This window comes from Miniopterus natalensis, chromosome 19 (genome assembly GCF_054644295.1).
Source record: "Miniopterus natalensis isolate mMinNat1 chromosome 19, mMinNat1.hap1, whole genome shotgun sequence".
NCBI classification, from domain to species: domain Eukaryota; kingdom Metazoa; phylum Chordata; class Mammalia; order Chiroptera; family Miniopteridae; genus Miniopterus; species Miniopterus natalensis.
This window is the reverse complement of record NC_142099.1, coordinates 38,791,893-38,811,261: the sequence shown is the minus strand read 5'-3', so window position 1 is coordinate 38,811,261 and position 19,369 is coordinate 38,791,893. Positions and strand designations below refer to the sequence as shown.

Here is a 19,369-nt window from a genome sequence, read left to right as displayed (position 1 = left end):
AAGTTACCGTAGCGCCAGTGGGAAGGCGAGCTGCAAGCCTTTCCCTCCTGCACGGACGGCCACGCGTGGGGGGAGGGAGGCAGGTCTGTAGGATTCCAGTCGGGAATATTGGGTTAGGACTGGGAAAAATTGCTCATTAAGTTGAAATATCTGGTCAAGCATTCCTGCCTCCAGCAAGGAAGTCCTCTCTACCTCTGACGGACCTGGAGGCACAATACCTTGGAGAAGAGACTAAGAGGCTTACATTGTCTGCCCTGATCTGAGCATCTCCCTGGCGTCTCCCTTCTGGGGGAGCAGCAGCCTTGGAGAGCCCTGGGCAGGTGAGCACCTGTGAGCAGCATTAACTGGGTCAGAAATGGTCACCTGTCCCTGGTGCCATGTTACAAGGCTTGGCTGTCTCTCCACAAGGTGTGAAAGTGGGCTTCTCTATTTTTAAGGATCCTGCCCATACCCAGAATTACACTCCAGACTCAGGAGAGTCCAGACAAGGCTGATCCGCGGCAGCTCTGTGAGGCTCCGTGCTTAGTGAGTCAGCAGAGGGGGTCTGCAAATCAGGCAGGGCTGAGCTCGGAGCCTGGCTGCTGTGGGGACAGGGGTGCGGCCCACTCTCGAGACTCACTTCTGGGTCTTGGCTGGCTTCTCCGGCTTCTCCGGCTTCTCCGGCTTCTCATTATATGGGATGACAAGGTCGATAGCCGAGTCTGGCTTCTGGAGGAGAGTTCCCAACTTGATCTTAATCTCCTTGGCCCTGAAAGAAGAGACAGGACGAGGACACGGCATGAGCACACAGACCTGGATAGACGTTTCTTTCTGGGTCAGAAACAATGAACAGGACACTAATGTAGACATTGGGACACTGATGTTTATCGAGCTCTTGTGACGTCCCTGGTTAATATGCATTATCTCATCCTGATCCTGTTTTCATTTTACACATGGCAGGTACTATAGTATTATCCCATTTTACAGGTGAAGAAACTGAATGATGGAGGCTTTAAATAACTCACCTGGAGAACCCGGTCAGTGAAGGATGAGGTCACCTCGGGCTGTCTGGCTCTGGAGTCACCGAGGGAGCTAGCCCTACACTGCCTCCCAGGCTTCCGAGGGGGCTGGCCCCAGCTTTGCCAGTATTAGATGCATAACATTTGAAAAAATAATCGAATTTTAGTGCCTGACCTCAGCTCCTTCACCTGTCACATGGCAGTCAGTGTAGACGTGCTCTCCAGCCACTGCCAGCTGCAGCCTAGATTTTCCTGCCTGACAGTGACCCTGTCTGGAGCGTGGTGCCCATCTGCGTGGGTTTGATTCTCCCCAGCCCCTGGCCTGTTGTTCCCAAATGGCCCTGGAGCATCTCTCATGCCATGAGCCTTCCAGGGACAAGCCTCAGCTGCTGGTGGGAGGACTCTGGCACTTTCTGCTTCTTCCATCTTCCACGTGCCAGTGAGTCCCTGTGGTCGGAGTTCTGGGCGCAGCTCCAGCAGAGGGTGCGGCTGTTTTCATGCCCAGTTTCAAAACTAACCTGCGAAGTTGTCCATGATTTCATCACGAGTCTGAATTCAGGATGCACCCAGCAAATCTTAGACATCGATTCAAGAGACAAGTGTGTATATTGGCAGAGCCACAAAGCCTCCGTCACCGTCGCTGTCACTCATGGACACCTTTGAGTGCCTTTAACACGGAGCTTATCGTATTATGGTCATTGATTTATGTGTCTGTTTGAGAAGCTGAAGGGGAAACTGAGTCTTAAATACCTTTTAACTCCTCTGTGTAGTGCAGTGCTTGGCAACATTGTCAACATTAAAAATATTTGCCAAAGTGAACTAAAAATATCTTGGTTCCGTTGCTCACAAATGTGCTAACATTCATCTCCCGGTCAAAGCCAAGTATAACCGAAGTCTTAAAGAGCTGGGACAGGACTCCCGTCGTGGCCAGAGAGGGTTTTGCTCCTATAAACACTTTCCGCATCTGTCCATGTGGAGACGGTTTAAGCAAATAAAACGCGTAAGATTAGCAATTATGGATATTAGGGAAAGATAAGAAAACTGACTGTGTAATGTATACGAGTCATAATGTTGAATCATACCATCGTTTCCTTTGGAGTTATAAATAGGGTTTTAAGCTATGGCTTGGAATTAGTCACTCGCAAGTCACGCTGTCTCCCTTTTTAGTTCCTTCTGCGTCTGTTTTTCCCCAGGACCCTCTCCAGGGCTAAGCGTTAGGGCTGAAGCTTGGACTGACTTACGGGAAACACGAGATGAGTTTGCAGGCTCTGCACGTTGCTTAAATTATCCATTTGGTTTTTCCCTCTGCCTAGAAATTGGGGCTGAAGACATAGTTCACCCTCAGAGAAGTCGTGAGGACAACGTGGCCTCCTTGCCCATCCCTCCCTGGGGCCAGCCACAGGGTCTGCCCCGGGGAAGAAGTCCTTGCACGCCCGCTCCCCTGGCTCCACCCGCCACCCGGGTGTGCACCTGTCTTCACGTTCAGCCGCGACCCGGGCGTTTACTGGCCGATGTTTAAAGAAAGATAAGCTACGGAACATGTCCCACAGGCTTGGCCTTGGTCTGGTGGTCCTCCGGGTTTTCATTTTGCTCCCCCCATTCTGTTTCTTTTCCCTTTTTCTCTCCAGCTTCCTTTGGACCACCGTTTTTGTACAAGGCAGAGAGAATCGGTGTGACTTGCTGCTGGAAAGGTGGGTTGGAGATGAAGGGCACTGAGGACGAGGGAGGGCATCCTTAAGCTTCACCGGTCAACCTGCGATCACCGCGCGGTAAGCGGCGGGCACGCGCAGGGTGTGGTCCTTGCCTTCAAGGAGCTCGGAGTCCACTGAGGTCGGCAACTTACAAACAGTCTCCCCAAGCTTCCCAAGGGGGGATGTCTGGGAGGCAGGGAGCACCGGTGGGGACAAGGGCAAGTCAGGGGGCTTCTAAGAGGAGGCAAGGCTGGAGCAGCCAGTAGCTGGGGGACAGGGAAGGACAGGCCTTTGGGGCAGGAGAGGGGCCGTGCCCGTGGTTGAGAGGGATGCACATGTGATTCTGTGTTGTCCCCTTGTGCTGAAGGGGCGGGTGATGGGGACCCCTGTGGGGTGCCAGCCTACAGCAATTCTGGTAGGAAACAAAAAAGAGGAAAACCTAGGATGACTGCCTTCAAAGTCTGCTTCCATGCAGAGTGCATCCTCTTACCAGCTCCACCTGCTCCAGAGTTTTCTGTGGCTCACTTTCAGGACGCTGTGTCCTGTAACAACAGTGTCTGCACATGGAGGTTACATAACAAGTCATCCCACAGAAACATTTCAAACCCAGAATGAGTCAGACCCTAGAGCAATTTCACCTGTGTCACTGCTTAAATGGGTTTTGGGGTGATCTAGACACCCACTGGCATTCGGAGCATCGCTACAGGAAGGCAGGGCCCACTTCCTCGGGGCGCAGACACTCAGAGCACTGGGGGGCCATGTGCCCATGTTTGCGGGAACATAGGGACAGAAGAATGCAGCCCTTGGAAAACACTTCTCTCCCTGGCTTCAACTCCGGGCTTAGGATAGGCTCAAACTCCAGGCGTTGAAAAGGTAGAGCACGTCCATTGGGAGTCCATCAGGATTTGCAAGAATACAGAGGACAGGTATTATTATTGCATCGCACAAGACAGGAAGGTTTAAAGGCTGAAGAGGTAACCAAAGCTGAAGTCGAAAGCACTTGAAATATTTTCCCCTCCTCTGCAAGGACCCGGTGTTCCTGCATTTGTTTTGCTGCTCCCGGGTTCCAGAGTTCCCGAGACCTGCCCTCCTTCCCTTCTTTCCCCTCCACAGCCACACTGACGAGCACGGGAGAGAGACACGCTGATGGAAGATCAAACCAACTGGAGCTCAGGCCGGCTACTGTATCTTCCCCTTAAAAACAAATGTGAGTGCGTCCGACGGGAATTTTATGTTAAAGCAATGCCATCCAGAGAAGAAAACTGTCTAAGGTGCTAATGACTTGGCTGGGTCTCCGGCAGGTGTCACCCGCCTGGCGTGTTCCTGGCCACACGACACTGATGCTTCCCAACAAGAAACTGTTTCTATCTCCTCTCCTCTTACCAACACCTTCTTACCCTTTTGTTGACAAAGAAAAGCTTGTTTTGAAATAAAATCAATTGGAAGCACCTGGGTGAAATTTTAATAACAGGTTCAGAGGAAGATAGCGCTTTCCCTCCACCCACGTGACTGATTTCAAATTGAACAGGGTTTGGGTAACTGTAGGATTGTGCAGGTTTAAATCCATGCCCTGCGAGGGCACGCTGACCGGGAATCACGTTTTGGAAGGTCCTGGGCTGCCTCGCTCCTCCTTGCTAACAGGAACGGGAGAAAGTCATTACCTCACAGCGCACATGGGAAAACAGCCCAGATCACTCAAAACAGAAACAGCTGAATTGTTAGAAATACAATTATATTCAAGCAAAATTGATCAACAACCAACAATTTATAAAGTCCTGTGCTCGGTGTTTTGAAGGTTACAAAGATGTCCCTTGCCTTGGAGATACTTGCAACAGCCGAACATTGGACACACATGTGCAAGTTGTATGCTGGATATTTCCTGGCTATCCATACAAGCGGATGGGATACGCTGATGGTGACAGGGCCTGACTTCTGGGGGTTTGGGCCTACTCGTGGGATAACACGGAGACCGTGCAGGGGGACGGCCAGAGCACCTGCATTTCCCTCACGGCCCTCCTGTCTCCGGCACTCACTGGAGCCCTGGAGCCCTCTCCCCGGAGAATGTCCCAGCCCCAAGAGCACAGTCAGTATGGGTTCTGTTCACAATTCCAGCCTCAGCCCAGGGCCTGGCATTGAACTGACCCTCCCTAAAGACTGGTTCTATAAAATTGATGAATCCATAAAATGAATGAACTGAATTGCTAGGTTATAGAAAAACTACATTCTGGGGCGGGGCGTGTGAAATACTGGGGTGTGCCATCAAGAGCTCAGTGTCTCTAATTGGGTTGGCTGGGGACAGGCAAAATCATTAAATGACCACAAGGACTTGATGCGGCTGAATTCAATTTTTGTCCGTTACAGTTTCAAAGTAGACCAGTGGAGCTCAAACTGAGCATGCTCCCGCGGTGCCTCCCACCAGGCAGGACGGGCTCTGACGGGAAGAGGCACCGAGTCAGATCAGATCAGAATCCACCTTGGGACCAGGGTTCGTCAGGACTCAAACAGAAGCAGCTCTAAGGCACAGATCGGCACTGTGGTTGGGAGGCTTGACTATCGCCATGGCAGGTCTCGTCCGACTCCAGACGTGTGTTGAGAATAGTCAAGAAGGAAGACAAGGTAGAGGGAAGGTGGGAAGCTTAGGGCAGGGACTAGACAACCTATTCCCAAAAGAGGGGTCCGCAGGCATCCCTTGCCAAGGACCATCACTCCAGTCCAACGGAAGTCTGCCTTGCCGGTGCCCCCTGCTGGCTGGGGGCGGGGGGGGGGGGGGGGGGGGTGCAGGCGAGGGAGTGGCGGCAGGGCAGACGCGCCAGGTGGCTGCCTGCCTTCTGCAGAAAACCACAAAACCAGTTGCCACAGGAGTAAAAAGGACCTTTTTAGGCTCCTACAAATGTAACAAATGCCCAGGAAAGATAAATGAAATGTGAAGAAAATGTGAAATACTGATATGGTTTTATTATTCATGTATTATGATACAACTCTAGAAATGACAGCTTTGTGTCCAAACACAATTAAATCATTACCTGGAAGCGCTTTAGGCCTTTGCTCATATTGGTGATTATTTACCTAATGATCCAGGTCAAACTATAATACACTGAGAAATGACATCGGCAATGGCAGGTGCATCCAACGTGCCTGGAAGTGCCGGCACATGGGCCTATCAGAACCTTTCACCTCCACCTACCTCCTGACCTCTGCTTTCAGCCTTAGTAGCGTCTCCTTTTGCTCACTTATTTATCAACACATTAAAAATATGTTTATGAAATGCTTGCCAAGTGCTGGACACTATGATAGGTTTTGAAATTCCCTGTGAAACAAAAGGACAAGGTCGTCTAGTGGAGTTTATATTTTAGTTGAGCAGGACAAACACGAAACAAGGAAGGGAGGAAGGGATGGAGGGGGGAGGGGGAGGGAGGCAGACACAGGAGCCCGCACACGGGTTATATTCCAGCTCTCCCTGACTAGCTGACTGACTTCGATGAGTTGCTTCTATTCTAAATCTCTATTTTTCTGTGGGAAATGGTGATGATATAATTTCTACCTCACTTATGTGTATGGATGTTATGAGGCTAAATAAGTGAATGCATTAAAGAGTTTAGAATAGCACTTGGTACAGTCAATAGTCTGTAAATGTTACCTATTCCATTACTGCTCAGTTATTTTTGTCCTACTATCCCCATCACAGCGTCTTGCATGTGGGTGTTGGTTAATAAGTGTTTACTGAACGGATAAATAAACAGACTAGAACAACGCAGATCTGTCTGACACGAAAGATAAGTTCCTTTCAGGGGCCTGGGAACAGTGTCCATCATGGATCCTGAAGCACAGAGAAGACTAGTCACCGAGAGCCCAGCACAGCCCAGAGTCCTCTGTCCCATCCCTGCCTTGTGCTGCTATTTAAAAATAGAAAAAAAAGTAAAGAGTATTGTTTTTTCCAAGCACAGCCACTCTCTACACAAGTATTCCCATGGAAATGGCAGTTTCCCATGGTTTTATGAACTGTCCCTGACATCTCGTCAGTCAGGGTGGGTTACTGGGGTGACAAAGGAAAGAGCGAGGGGACAAGACAGACAGGACAGAGGCATTTTGTCCCTTTGACCTTTGATTCCCTGTCTTATTCCAGATGTCGTTGGCAGCGTTTCTGGATTTTGGTAATTCAATTTGGAAGCTGGATAATGAATAGTGGGAAGATGGTCCTCACGCTGAGGAAGACAGAAATTTATGGTTTATTTTGAGTTCCAGCGGCGGAGGGGTCAGGAGTTCCCACGGGAGCTTGTCCGAGGCCTGGGAGGACCGCCCCTGAGCAGACCCTGGTCACCCTGCTCTAAATCACAAAGAGGGACTCTAGAGTCAGTTTCCAGTTGTGTGGCCCTACTTTATGTAACTTGTTTTCTATATAATACAAAAGAAGGGGGGAAAGGGAAATAAAGGGTGTTGGAGAAGGAGAGGGAAAGGGGAATGAAACTCCCTGAGACCTTAATTAACGTTGACATGGGTGACATCTCTGAGTGAAGCCAAGTCCCAGAGTGTCAGTGTCCTCTCACGTGGACTGCTGCGATAGACATGGACTTGCTGCCCCCAACCAGTAGGACACTTGGTAAACATTTACCTCTGCCAAATTTTTAAGAGGGTTTGTTGATCCTAATGATGACCCGAGACGACTGCTTCTTGTCTGAAGGACAGAATTACATTTCAAACCATCTCTCCTCTCCCGCCCGCACGTCCTGCACAGCATCTCCTTGGTCTCAAGATCTGTTTTGAAGACCTGTCTACTTACTGCGTCATGCATTTGTCTCTATAGTCCTTCCCTTATCAGACGCTGATAAAGCCACCACTGTGTGTCCGCCCTGAGAGAGTGGAGGATGTTTTACAAAGTTAACAAGACGCCTCTCCTGACCTCCAGCCTTCCTTCTTAGAAAGAAGACTCTATGCTTCGCTCACTGGGATGGGGCCCAGCAGCGGTGGGGGAGAGCCCTGGATCGGCAGGCAGCGCCCCGGAGCGCAGGGCGTGGAGTGGACCGTCCAGCCTCGGGCCAGACGTGACATTTAACTTCTCTGCGCTTCACTGGTAACACAGTGATGCCGACAACGCCTCCCTTCGGGGTTAGGACAAGATCATATCGAACCCGCCCTAAGTTGAAAGTGAAGACTGTCAGGCAAGAAGGGAGATGAGATACGAGGAAGACGGAAAAGTTCTGCGAGAGGTTAAAGCACAGAGGGTCAGCGCCCCTGAGGGTGGACACGGGGTGTGATTTGGCCGGCACGGAGTGAAGGGGACAAGCGGGCGTTGGCTTGGGTCCCACAGCAAGTGCTCCCTCCCAGCTCCCGCCGGTCCTTCCCAAACCTAACACAGAAGCCCACGTCTTCCTAACATTTTCTAAAGACTCCAAAGACGCTTTCAGGGTCCCTGCCTCTGTGACAGGTCACACCCCCTGCGCCTTCTCGCCCGTGTTCTTGCCGAGTTCCCTCCCTCCCTCGGGTGAGCAGCGCAGCCTCACCTCCGGAGCGGGGTGGGGACGCGGGCTCCCCGCGTGGCGTGTCTGGGCGCGGCGTGGGAACAGGTCCAGGGACCCAGCACACGGTCACCCCGGGGCAGCAAGAGGGTGAACAGGGCTCTGTGGGCTGAGCAGCCCCCGGGGCTGAAGACACAAAGATCTCAGACGAACGCGAGTTAGTTTTACGTGTTATAGACGCAAGTCACAGCTGATAGGAGACGAGCAGACATAAGACGCAACCAGGGAAAAGGGACCTGAGGACTTGGGGAGCAGGACCAGAGAGGGGGCCAGGGACACCCCACAGAAAAGGGAGAGTAGTGTCTCCTAAAGGGAAAAGTATCCAGTTGAACCCTTGGGACGACCTGCGACCTGGGAAGACAGAGGACAGTCTACAAGGCACAGAAACAGGCACAGGAGGAGGAGCGGGTCCCAAGGCAGAAACTACGTTCCCCCTGCCCCTTTGGGGCAGGCCGGCTGTGAGCCCACGTCCTCCCTCCCGGCGCTGCTGGCTGATGGGGGGTTTGAAGATGGGGGTGGGGCATGAGCCAAGGAAGGCGGCGGCCTCAGGTGGTGGAAGGTGCAAGGACAGGGCTTCTCCCCAGAGCCTCGGGAAGGGATGGGGACCCACCCTTCTACCCTGGCCCCGGGCGTAGGGGTCAGTTTGGGCTGATTGAGAGCCACAGGCCCGGGGCAACTGTTGCAGCAGCAATAGGAAACCACCTGCCCCGCAGCTTTGGTTTCCCGATGTGGTTACCACAGGACATGCTGATTCCTGTGTTCAATCTCATTCTAATTTCTATTAACAGATCACCTTCAGTCTTTGACCTTTCCTGAAAGGTCTCCTTTTCCACGTTTAGTGATCTCATTTCCCTCCCTGGACCAGCTACTTTATCTAACCTGTTCCTTCTCTCCCGGCCCCCAAAAGGCAAAGCGGGCGCTTAGAAGCTCGAATCCACAGTGTCCCCAGTCTTCACATTTGCACACAGATGGGACAGATGTTGGCTGCATTTACAGGCTTCAGTTTGCAGCATATGCTGAGTTACTCCCTGGAGACTTGCATATGATAGCTATAGCTGGTTTTTTAAAAAAAATCAAATTAGTAACTATAAAACTGTCCAGGAAGGTCAGGGTAAGGGATTCTGACCTGACACCAACTGAGAATCCCTGAAGGAGCAGGTCAGAGTTCACAGGAATAAGCTCGTCTCCTTTGCCTCCTAAGACAAGCTTCCCCTCCGGCCGCCACATTCTGCCAGCAGCCCATTTGTTTCGTCACCCAGACTCAGCGGGTTAGCTGTGTACCCCTCTCTCCTACCCTGTCACCCGGTGTCTCGTTTACTTTCCGATGTCCCTCGCACAGGGCTATTCCTTGGAGTCCATCCGACGCCTCTTTGGCTCCGTAGGGAGACACTTCCAGTCCGTGCCCCGGCCCCTCTCTGAAACCCGAGCTGCGAGGTCTCCCAACATGAAGATAACTGAGAAAAGCCACACGCAAAGGGAAAGCACTCGCTCCCGGTGACTCCCTCTGGTTTACTCAACACGGAGCCCGCCCGACCTGCTCGTGTAATCGATGAGGCAGGGTGTGTGTTGTTCCCATCTCACCGATGAGAAGAAACACGGGGCCAGAGAGGTTAGGGGAGTTCCCCAAGTCACCCAGGAAATGACCGTGCGAGGAGTCCCACCCAATCTCATTTTGGCCCCTGGGCTCTTAATTACTGTACACAGTCACCTCTCAGGCGGTCAGACACTTGTCTAGTAGCAGCTTAGGCATCTGTCTGGTATGTAGAAACGAAAAGTCGTTTCTTCTCGAAGACTGTAGTTTGGTCATCAAAACCTTTTGAAAGATGGTGTCAGTGGGAGAACCACAAATTAAAGTTCATCAGATAAGATAAAGTGAAGGTGATATTTGGAGACCGTGAATCAGAGGCAGCTGTCACTGTGGTCCTGGACGAGTCGCCCACAGTCTGGACCTGCTTTCCACCTGTAGAAGGAACTGTCCTGTGACCTGCCCCTCTCCTCAGGCTGTGACTCTGGGCTGGGCACGTTAGACAGAGGGCAAAGGACATCACTGGCAGAGCCCATCAATGAGGAGGTCCAGGAAACCCCAGCTCACAGCGCTTCCTCTCGATCGCAGCTAACAGAGAAAATGCAGAATGCAAACGGCGCACAGGACAGGTGTTTGCCAGGCAGGGAAGCAGCCTCCGCAACCCGCGTCCATCTCAGCGAAACGAAAGGCTCAGCGCAGGCTCGTCTTTACCTTGGTTCCATTTTCTGCGAGGGTCTCAATCCATCTTTTTTCCAAGTCATAAAAATATCAAGTGGAGTTGTGCACGTGTGTGTGCGTGTGCGTGCGAGCATGTGTTTCAGCACGTGAGTGCTGTGCTCATGGGCATGCACACGTGTGTTCAAGTGACGTCTGTGTTTGAGACTTGGGGGATTCGGAAGCAGAGTCAGACTGGAAAGTGCCTGCCCCAGACCTCAGATGACCGGCTCCTCTGAGAACGTCCTTGGTGTGACCTGTGTTGTTGACCTTGCCCCAGGGACACGGGTTAGTGGGTCCCCCCATCATGCTGGCTCAAGTATGTCTTGTAAATTACTACTTAAAATAAGTTGCCAAAACACAGCCGACTACATTATTAATGGAACATCCTGATTCTTTCTAAGCTTCCTGAGTCCCCCAGATGAGTGTCTCAGCAGAAAACAAATATTCTGCACAAGAAAATGTCAAAAAGGAGTGGCCTGGCCACAGCAGCACCTGCACTCCCACCGCGAGCACTTGCGGAGCGCAGTGCACCGTCTTTCACAGATCATTACTTCACGCTGCAGCTCTGGTTCTAGCGGGAGAGCTCCAACACCTTCCCAGAATGGAGAATTGTGAATGTGGGCGAGATTCTGCCCAGAGGGGCTCGGTGTTTTGCTGAGAGGAGTCTGGGAAGCAGTGGGCAGGAGAAAGGAAAACGCGTGGGGGACAGAGTGATCCGAGCCTCACTTGCTGTGTGCATGAGGCCACCCTGCTTCTCAGGAATCCCCCGTCCAGAGCATTCAAAGATGGCCTGGCTGAGCCCATTCAGCCGTCAAAGACTTCCTTTTGGAAGGAGATAAAATTTCAAGCCAAGTTATTTTATCTTGACACGGCCTTGCAGAGAAACACCTCGTGGGGATTTCCGGGAGCACTGTGGTCGGGGTGAGTAAGGCCAGGGACACGTGGGCATCGCCTGCTGACGACACGCACCTCCTACAACTGTGTTGACCACCCAACAGATTTTCCAGGAAGGCCAACTTCCCAAGCCTGGTCCAGAGGCAAGCCACACGTCCCCATCCGAGTCGAGAAGGGAAACTGCTGGGATTCTATACGCCAGATGTGGATTCCTGCCGTCGGAAGCAGTCTCCACACCCGTGGAGAACTGTGGGGCCCGCCGGGTCTGCTCAGCGGCTACATGAAAACTGCTTAATTATGTAAATGCCTAGACACTGCTTCCCCTCCTTCCAGCCTCGAGGATGAGAACTTGTTCACTGTTGGGGCAAAGGATGGGTCTCCTGGGCATGAGTGGGCCACCCTTTCCAGGATGGAGAACAAAGGGACACAGCTGCCACCAAGGGCCGGCATATCCCTGTCCTCGCCTCACCCTTGTCCTGCCCACAAGGAACATACACTCTTATTGGGGAGCTAGGTTAACTGTAAGCAGAGTGTAGGAATCATGGACAATTAGAATCCACGGTATCTGAAAGGATGGACATCACCCTCGAGCATGACAAGAACCTGAGATGGTCTTTTCCTTTCATGGAATTCACTGGAACAAAACAGTCATGTTCTACTGCACATAAACATATGTTTTTCACAAACAGGGAGTTGATTCTGAATTTGTCACAAGCATTTCAAAGACAGATGCTTTAGTTCCTGATTTAGTTCATTGAGATCCAAAGAACTGGGAGGAGAAGCACACATTTTAATCAACACTTTCAGCCTACATCCTGAAGTTGGTTCCCTGGCCTTCCTATCGGACGTGGGTGAGATACAAATTTAGAAGAAAAATGCAATCTTTCCCCAAGATACATGGCATCCAAATTAGGAACAATAGAGTGGACAAGCTGGAGAGGTACCAGGGGTCATCACTGAGCACCTCCTTTGTGGATTGGCGATGAGCCTGGACAGGGCAGCTGACCGCCACGGCCCTCTGCACTGAGCAGAAGCCAGACTCCCGCTCCAAACTCCTGAGTCCCACTCAGGACAGTCCCCCTGTTTACAGAGCCAGTTATACTGGTGTCTGAGAAGTCTGTTCTATGAATATGTGCAAGAAGGAAGAAATTAAAGACAGGTGCCTATTGTTTGGGGACATTTAAGAGACTGAACCCACCTCACCTCAACCCATCTCCAAAGCCCCTGGGTTTGTAGGTATCTGTGCCTGGGTGGAGACCTTCGGGGCACCCTTTCAGTGTTGGGGGTAGAGTGGTTGCATGAATACCAGGTTGGCAGGACCTCAGGGCAGAGGGCTGGGTCCCCTCTCTGCTGGGGGGTGGGCAGGTTCAAGGAGCTAAGTAAACAGATTCCTATAGAGAAACGGGGGTGGCTCGATGACATGCTCTCTGCAGTGAGTAAGGGGACTTGAAGGGCAAGTGACAGCACTGGGGACAAACCCCTCAGGTCACACAGTTAGTGACAGTGGACACCTCCTACACCTGCTCTATCAAATGCTCCAAATTAGAGTGGCTAGCGTCCCCAGAACAGATAAAAGCACTGCTCTCTCTTTCCCTACAGATCCTTAGGTGCTTTTGCAAGTTACATAATTGGAGCCCAATTAATTGTAGAAAGGACACTAGTCAATGGCTAGTGTTTACCAACCTGATAATAATAAAGTTTAATAGCAGTGAAAACACATGGGCTCCCCGCGTGCATCCTGAGTCAAACCCTCCACCTGCAGAAAGACCACTTGAGGTATATGGATGCTGACGGGATATTTACGGATATTAAAGAATTGTTAATGTTTAAGTATGGTCATGGTTTTCAATGTCTGCTCATGTTTTACAAAGAGCTGGTATTTTTTTAAAAAGAGAGAACTGCTGAAAGAGTTGTGGATGAAATAGTGAACATACTGCACGGCCTCACAAACTCACCTTTGTTATTTAAAAAAGATGGGGTTATAACAAAGAAGCATAACAAAGAAGCATATAACAAAGAAGCATGTTTTATCGTAATTTCATTTCTTATAGCTTCTCTCCCAACAAGATAAATGTCCTCATTTGCAGACGGAACGAGGCTAGAGGGGCGGAGTGGCTGGCGAGCCCCCACCCCACATCCCTGGCTCCACCTCACTGCTGCCCCGCGGTGACGTTAAGGCGGAGGGTGGACTAAACCCGCACCCCCTTACTCCGGGTCTCTTTAACATCCCTAACGCGTGTCATCTTAGGAATCACCTTCTAAGGCAGCCAAAAACCAAGCACCAGGCTTTCACTGTCTACCCTGTGGGGACGTGGCGTTGAAAGGCAGTGCAGGCGGGACCTGGAGCCTCTGGCCTCCAGCCACTCTGGCTCCTGTTTCTCATGACTGATCCCGACTGGACTAATTAAAGTTTAGGTTCTTTGCCTTCCGGCCAGCAAGGCAGGAGCCATTAACACTGGCCCCCGGAGGCATCAACCTTCCCAGATATCATCTGTGCCATAACAGTGCATAGTCCTTGCTAAAGAAAGGAAAACAAATTAGATAACCTTTTGGGGGTCCTTCCAGACTCCAGGGTCTGGGATCTAACCATGTTCTGATGGGTATGTGGTGACTCAGCACAGCCCGAAGGAGGAGGGACTGGCGAGAACACAGCACAGCTCACTCGAGGAGCAGTTCAGGCTGGTGACGTCTGCCAACAGCTGAAGGCCTGCCACCCTCGATTACCATCCAGTGCCTGCTACGTGCCAGGTTTAGGTTGTCTTCTTGGTAATTTGATTTTTTAGGCCAAGGTGATAAAAATCTTTCCCCTGAGCAAACCTCTTGACTCTTGAGATCAGGAGTGGACGTGCATCGGCAGAGCTGCGGGGAGGGGCCTGTGATGGGAAATTGGCCGCTCCCCCTGGCCGGCCGGGGAGAGGATGTGTGGACCGGGCAAAGATGTTGCACAGGCCCGAGGCTGCGCAGCAGGCCACCGGGGCCGGATGCTCGCCCCCTTTCTGCCTGGACCTGGCTGACTTCCCAGACCTTCAGGGCCCAACCTGAGTCTAGGTAGGCATCACCCCTGTAACTCTCGGCAAAATTTTCCCTGAACCCAGAGCTCCCAGAGCCCCCAGGACCACTGCCCTTGATTTCCCAGCCCTTGGTGCCTTTGTTCCTTCACAGGGGATCCAATGCACAGAGCTAATTTCTTTTTCTCTCAAACTGGGCTGAAATGTCCTTGTCCTCACACCTAAGACAAGCATGAAGGTTTGCAAGGCAACTCAGAGAAATAGTCAATGTTGTATCATCAGTAAGGATTGAAACAAAGGTTTTGTAAGTGACTACTCTCTAATTTTGTTACCCAGCTCATCACATTCTCCACATTACAAAGTGCCACTGAAATATCTGCAACTTCATTTGTGACAAGGCTCTCAGCTACTGAAAACTTGTTTCCAGAAAGTGACCCTAAACCCATTTAGGGCTCTGCCACTCTTTGTCTTTAGGCTTCTCAAATGATCCCAGGTCCGTTCTCACTGAGCTATCATTGGTTCAAGTTCATGGCCACAGTCTTTAATTCACTCAATGCTCATCTCTTCTCTGCAGTTGAGCCAAGGATATGCTCATGGCTGGAGAAAAGGCAGGCCCAGGAGCCATGGCCTCTCTGTGGCTTAACAACATTAAAAGAAGATTCATTAGGTAGTGGCTGTGCTTATAGACACCCTCCTAACTGTCCACATTAGACCCACATAAGTCAGAGAAGGGGGGATCAAACATTTAGTAAAATAAAAAAAGCATCCCCTTCCCCATTTACAGAGGTCAGATCCTGAAACTCCCAGCATCGCCACACATGACACAGCCAGAAGCCTGTGTGAACCGTGGACCACACACCCCACCACCAGCAGCCAGTATGATCTCAGCATAAGTCAGGTGTAGGGAGACACCTGCACAGGTGAGGCTTGTGGCACTCAGTCAGCACCCCAGGGAAGAGTCCTTACCCAAAGCTATGTCCTTACCCTTCGCCGCCCTGCCAGCTGAGGCCGTGAACTTGGGACCAGGACTTACCAACACCGATGGACAAAGATTATTGCACTGGCTGCTCGGTGTTAGGGTGACATTTCAGGGACCCTAATGATAACACTTCCTAGGTCAGAATACTCATCTTTTCCCAAAGATCAGCGCTCACTTTAAAAACTAAACTTGTTCAGACTCTGGAAATAAAATAATTTCAAAAGAAGGCTAAAATTAGAAGTTGAAAATCACTGGCAAAAATAAACCTTCAGGTGACTCAACTCTGTTCACCCCTGGCACAGGTTTCAACTGCTGGTGGTGCCAATTGTTGCTCAAAAGTTTACTTTATTAGTCTCTTTAAATATATACAAATATGGGAGGTCAACTGTGAGTGTTGAAAAGCAATAGTCTCAAAAGTCTAAATATATAAAGAAGGAATCATTTTTCTAAATGCGCCAGAGCTGGCCCTGGGTTAGCGCTTCTCTAAACACAAGCAGGAGCACATCCAGGAGGAGGCGCCCGTCCAGGAGTCAGACGGGCTCTCTTGTGAATCGCGCTGGGACCACGGCTTCTGCCCAGCTGTGGTTTCAGCACCAATAGGTTCTTGGTGAGTTTTCATTAATCCACTTTTCTGCTCCGAATCTTGTAGAGAGGCATTATTTACGAAAATTTCCCTCTAATCGCATCTCTTGCTAGTCACTGAAATGAATGCATCACACTTTATTTAAACAAAGTTAGAAGTGGAAGGAACATTAGCAAACTGGGAGGCCGACAGTCCTGACTGCACAAGGAGACAGAATCCTGGGAGAGAGAAATCACTTGCCCGCGGGTGCAAATTTAGATCTTGACGAAACTGAGTCAGCTCCTCACCAGCATTCTTTCCGCTATGATGCATGACAACATGTTAATCGGGTTTTTATAACCGAATTCTGCTTCCAAGGAACTTGCCATTTAACTCTTCAGTAGAGCTTGCCATTAAAAACAGGTTGTTTTATGATGCCTGTGTGTTGCCCTAATTTATTTTATGTGGATTTTAAATATCTTTATCCGAGCATGAAGGCACACCCCATTCCCTTAGGAGCTTGGAGAGAGGAAATGAAAGGTGGGGTGTGGGGAGGAGAGGCGGAGAGCAGAGTCAGGAAAGGTAGGTGTGATCTGGAAGCATTAATTCAAATGTCGATTTTCTTTTAGGATCATGGTCTCAGAATCTCTCCACGAGTGCACCTGTGCTCACAGCCCCATGCTCCCAATCCCATGCCCCCTACTCAGGCAGCATCGCAGCTGGAAAGATGGCTCCATTCCCAGTGTACCAGATACTGAGAAATGTACCCATGGAATAGGACACAGTGTCGGCAGGAGTCTGCTACCCTCCAGGAAATCGAAAGGTTCGGAGGTCAATGCACAAGGAGCTTCTCCTCCAGACTCTATAATATTTCATGTGAACCTTAGTCATGTCCTGGAGCATAAGGATGGACTGTGCATTAAAAGATACAGAAAGTGCTGATTAATGTTGAGAGTGAATCAGGTATAAAATGATGAGGGGAACCAACGAAGGAAATGTTCCATCCCTGTGTCTCAGTGAGCAGGATGCATATTGACAAAAACATATAGGGCAAAATCAGTAACAGCACCCAACTTTGCACAAACATCTAGTAATGACTGACTGGATGCTAGGTAGTGTGCCACGGGACCACAAGATGCCTGACACACTGATGTCCCAACCATTCTAGGGTCCACTGTTCCCCAAAGAATAAGGTACTCCATCCATCCATCCATCCATCCATCCATCCATCCATCCATCCATCCATCCATCATCCATCCATCATCCATCCATCATCCATCCATCATCCATCCATCCACTACAGGAAAGTACAGGACGATTTCAACAACACGTGGGCTACAGGCATCCCTTAAAGCCGAGAGGGGTGGATTGAATCCCCAGAGTTGCAAAACTGGAGAGGGAACTAATCAGGCACCCTCACATTCAGGGAACCCTGGGTGCCTCTCGCCTGTTTCCCAGGCTTTCTAAGGAGAGAGGGACAGGCTGAGAGCAGCCAGCATTAACACCCATTAACACCTGTCCCCCCCAGGCCCGTCCAACAGCCAACATCACCCCCTAGTTACAGTCTAGCTATTATGACTTAACTAGTTGCTGTTATGTGTATCTTTTAAAAATAATCCATGCTTCTGACAACAGGGAGTCAGATTATTTTCAGTCCCAGTGTCATTGGAGACAAATCCCTTTGCTATAACGCATCTCTGTAAACATGATTTGGAGGTTATTTCTAGGGTAAAAGTCATCAAAAAGCAGACTCGAGGTTGTGAGACGAGAAGCCCTAGCTGCCCATTGGAAGGCACAGCCTTCTCAGGCTAACACTGCCCTGCCTTAAGGGACGGAGTGGGGATGCTCAGGGGTCACCTTCATTTCCTTCATATAACGAAGGCTCGGCCCACATTTAATCAGATCCATTCTTGTCCTTTCTACATTGGCTAGGATTGTTGAGTTAAATTTCCCAACAAATCAGATGTGTTCTAATTGCTGAGCCCAGACACTTAGGGTCCCCCCAGAACACTGTCCAAGGAGCCACCATCCACCTAAAAAGAATGGCAGCCAATAAATAACCTCTGTGGCCCAAGGGCTTTCTCTGTCCAGTAATCCCCCTGAGCCCTTCTAATGGGGTCAAGCCAAGGACAGCGAGAAGCCCCTGTGCCTGAGCGCAAGCCCGCCTGCCTCCTGCAGCCCACACACTGACGCAGGCTGAGGCCGACAGAACGGGCGCCAGACGGTGCTCTGATGTTTCCTGAACAGCCACGAATCCTCACAACCAGCCTGGAGGTAGGCGCGCTTGGCTCCAGTTTACAGATAGGGAAACTGAGGCGCAGAGAGACTAAGGAAAGTGCCTGATTCACGAAGAAGGAAAGCAGGGGAGCCAGGATTGGAGCCGGGCAGAGTGATGTGGAGTCGTGCTCTAGACTGAACACACAGAGGCTCAGGCATCTGCAGAAGATGCTCCGGGAAGCATGGGGCCCCCTGGGGCGTCTGTCTTCTGTCTCAGCTCTCTCACACCCTCTGTGTGGCTCATAGGGGGGGATGCAGCTCCCACTCTGCGATGGGGTACCGGTCTCACCTGCTTCCCCAGACCTGCAGGGCCCTCTGGGCACCCTCCCTGAGCAGATTCCCGCATCTCCCCTGCTTAAGCCAAGCTAGTTCTCACCTTTCCAGGCAGGAGTGGGGCAGGGCTGCAAGTCCTTTGCACATATTGGCAACTGACTCTTCAGCTGTGAGCACAGTCTTAGCAGGGTGAGTCTTTGCTAACGAACTTCGGAGTGTCTGGGCAGGCTCCCCGGGCTGACTATAAGGAGGCCCTGCCCCCGGTCAGGGGCTGGTGGCCAATCCAGAGCCAGGAGGGGCTGGGAGGGGCCAGGAGGGGCCGGGGGCTGGGAGTCGCCTTGGCTCTGGCTGCCCCAGAGGACAGGGCTGCGGCTCCACCTGCAGGGCCACCTGTTCCCGCTGGGGATCTGGAGCCCACCTGAAGCTGTGGGCTTTGCCATGAAGCAGTTAGGACGGGCTCAGATACATCCAGGTCCAGGCTGATAGCACTTCAAGGGCCTCGAGGAAAGAGATTCCGAGATTCCGGGGGATGAATTATAAATATTGAGACGAATGTAGCAACACTTGGATACTATTTTGTAATTTTCGTTATAGTATCCTCCTAACCCATAATTACTAAGAGATGTGGGGTTTTTTGTTTGATTTTGTACTTTTGAAAGTATAATTTTAAAGTAAGACTTTTCACTGTGGACCTGTAATTTAATTGCATTAGTCAAGATGATGTGGTCTGGAAATTTTAAATTCTTTTGAAATTTATTGTTTATTAGTTTTTTGGTAAATATTCCTTATATGCTTGAGAAAGCATGTTTTCTTTCTGTTAGATATAGGCAAGGTTCTGCACATCTGTAACTATTGTGACTATTTATTTTATTCAAATCTTCTCCACACTTACTTTTTATGTCTATCTCTTGGTTCCTGATGGAAATGCTTTA

General features: G+C 50.6%; 1 protein-coding gene across 1 annotated transcript in view; it reads right to left on the bottom strand.

Moving 5' to 3' along the window:
• RGS5 (regulator of G protein signaling 5) overlaps nt 1-18,645 on the bottom strand; it is a 31,232-nt gene extending 12,587 nt beyond the window's left edge. Inside the window, exons 1-2 of the mRNA XM_016210479.2 lie at nt 18,541-18,645; nt 620-748 (exon numbers count right to left, since the gene is read on the bottom strand). Of these exons, the coding sequence (XP_016065965.1) occupies nt 620-748; nt 18,541-18,584 (173 nt within the window). The 5' untranslated portion in view covers nt 18,585-18,645. The remainder of the gene's footprint in view (nt 1-619; nt 749-18,540) is intronic.
• Between the last annotated feature and the right edge of the window lie 724 nt (nt 18,646-19,369).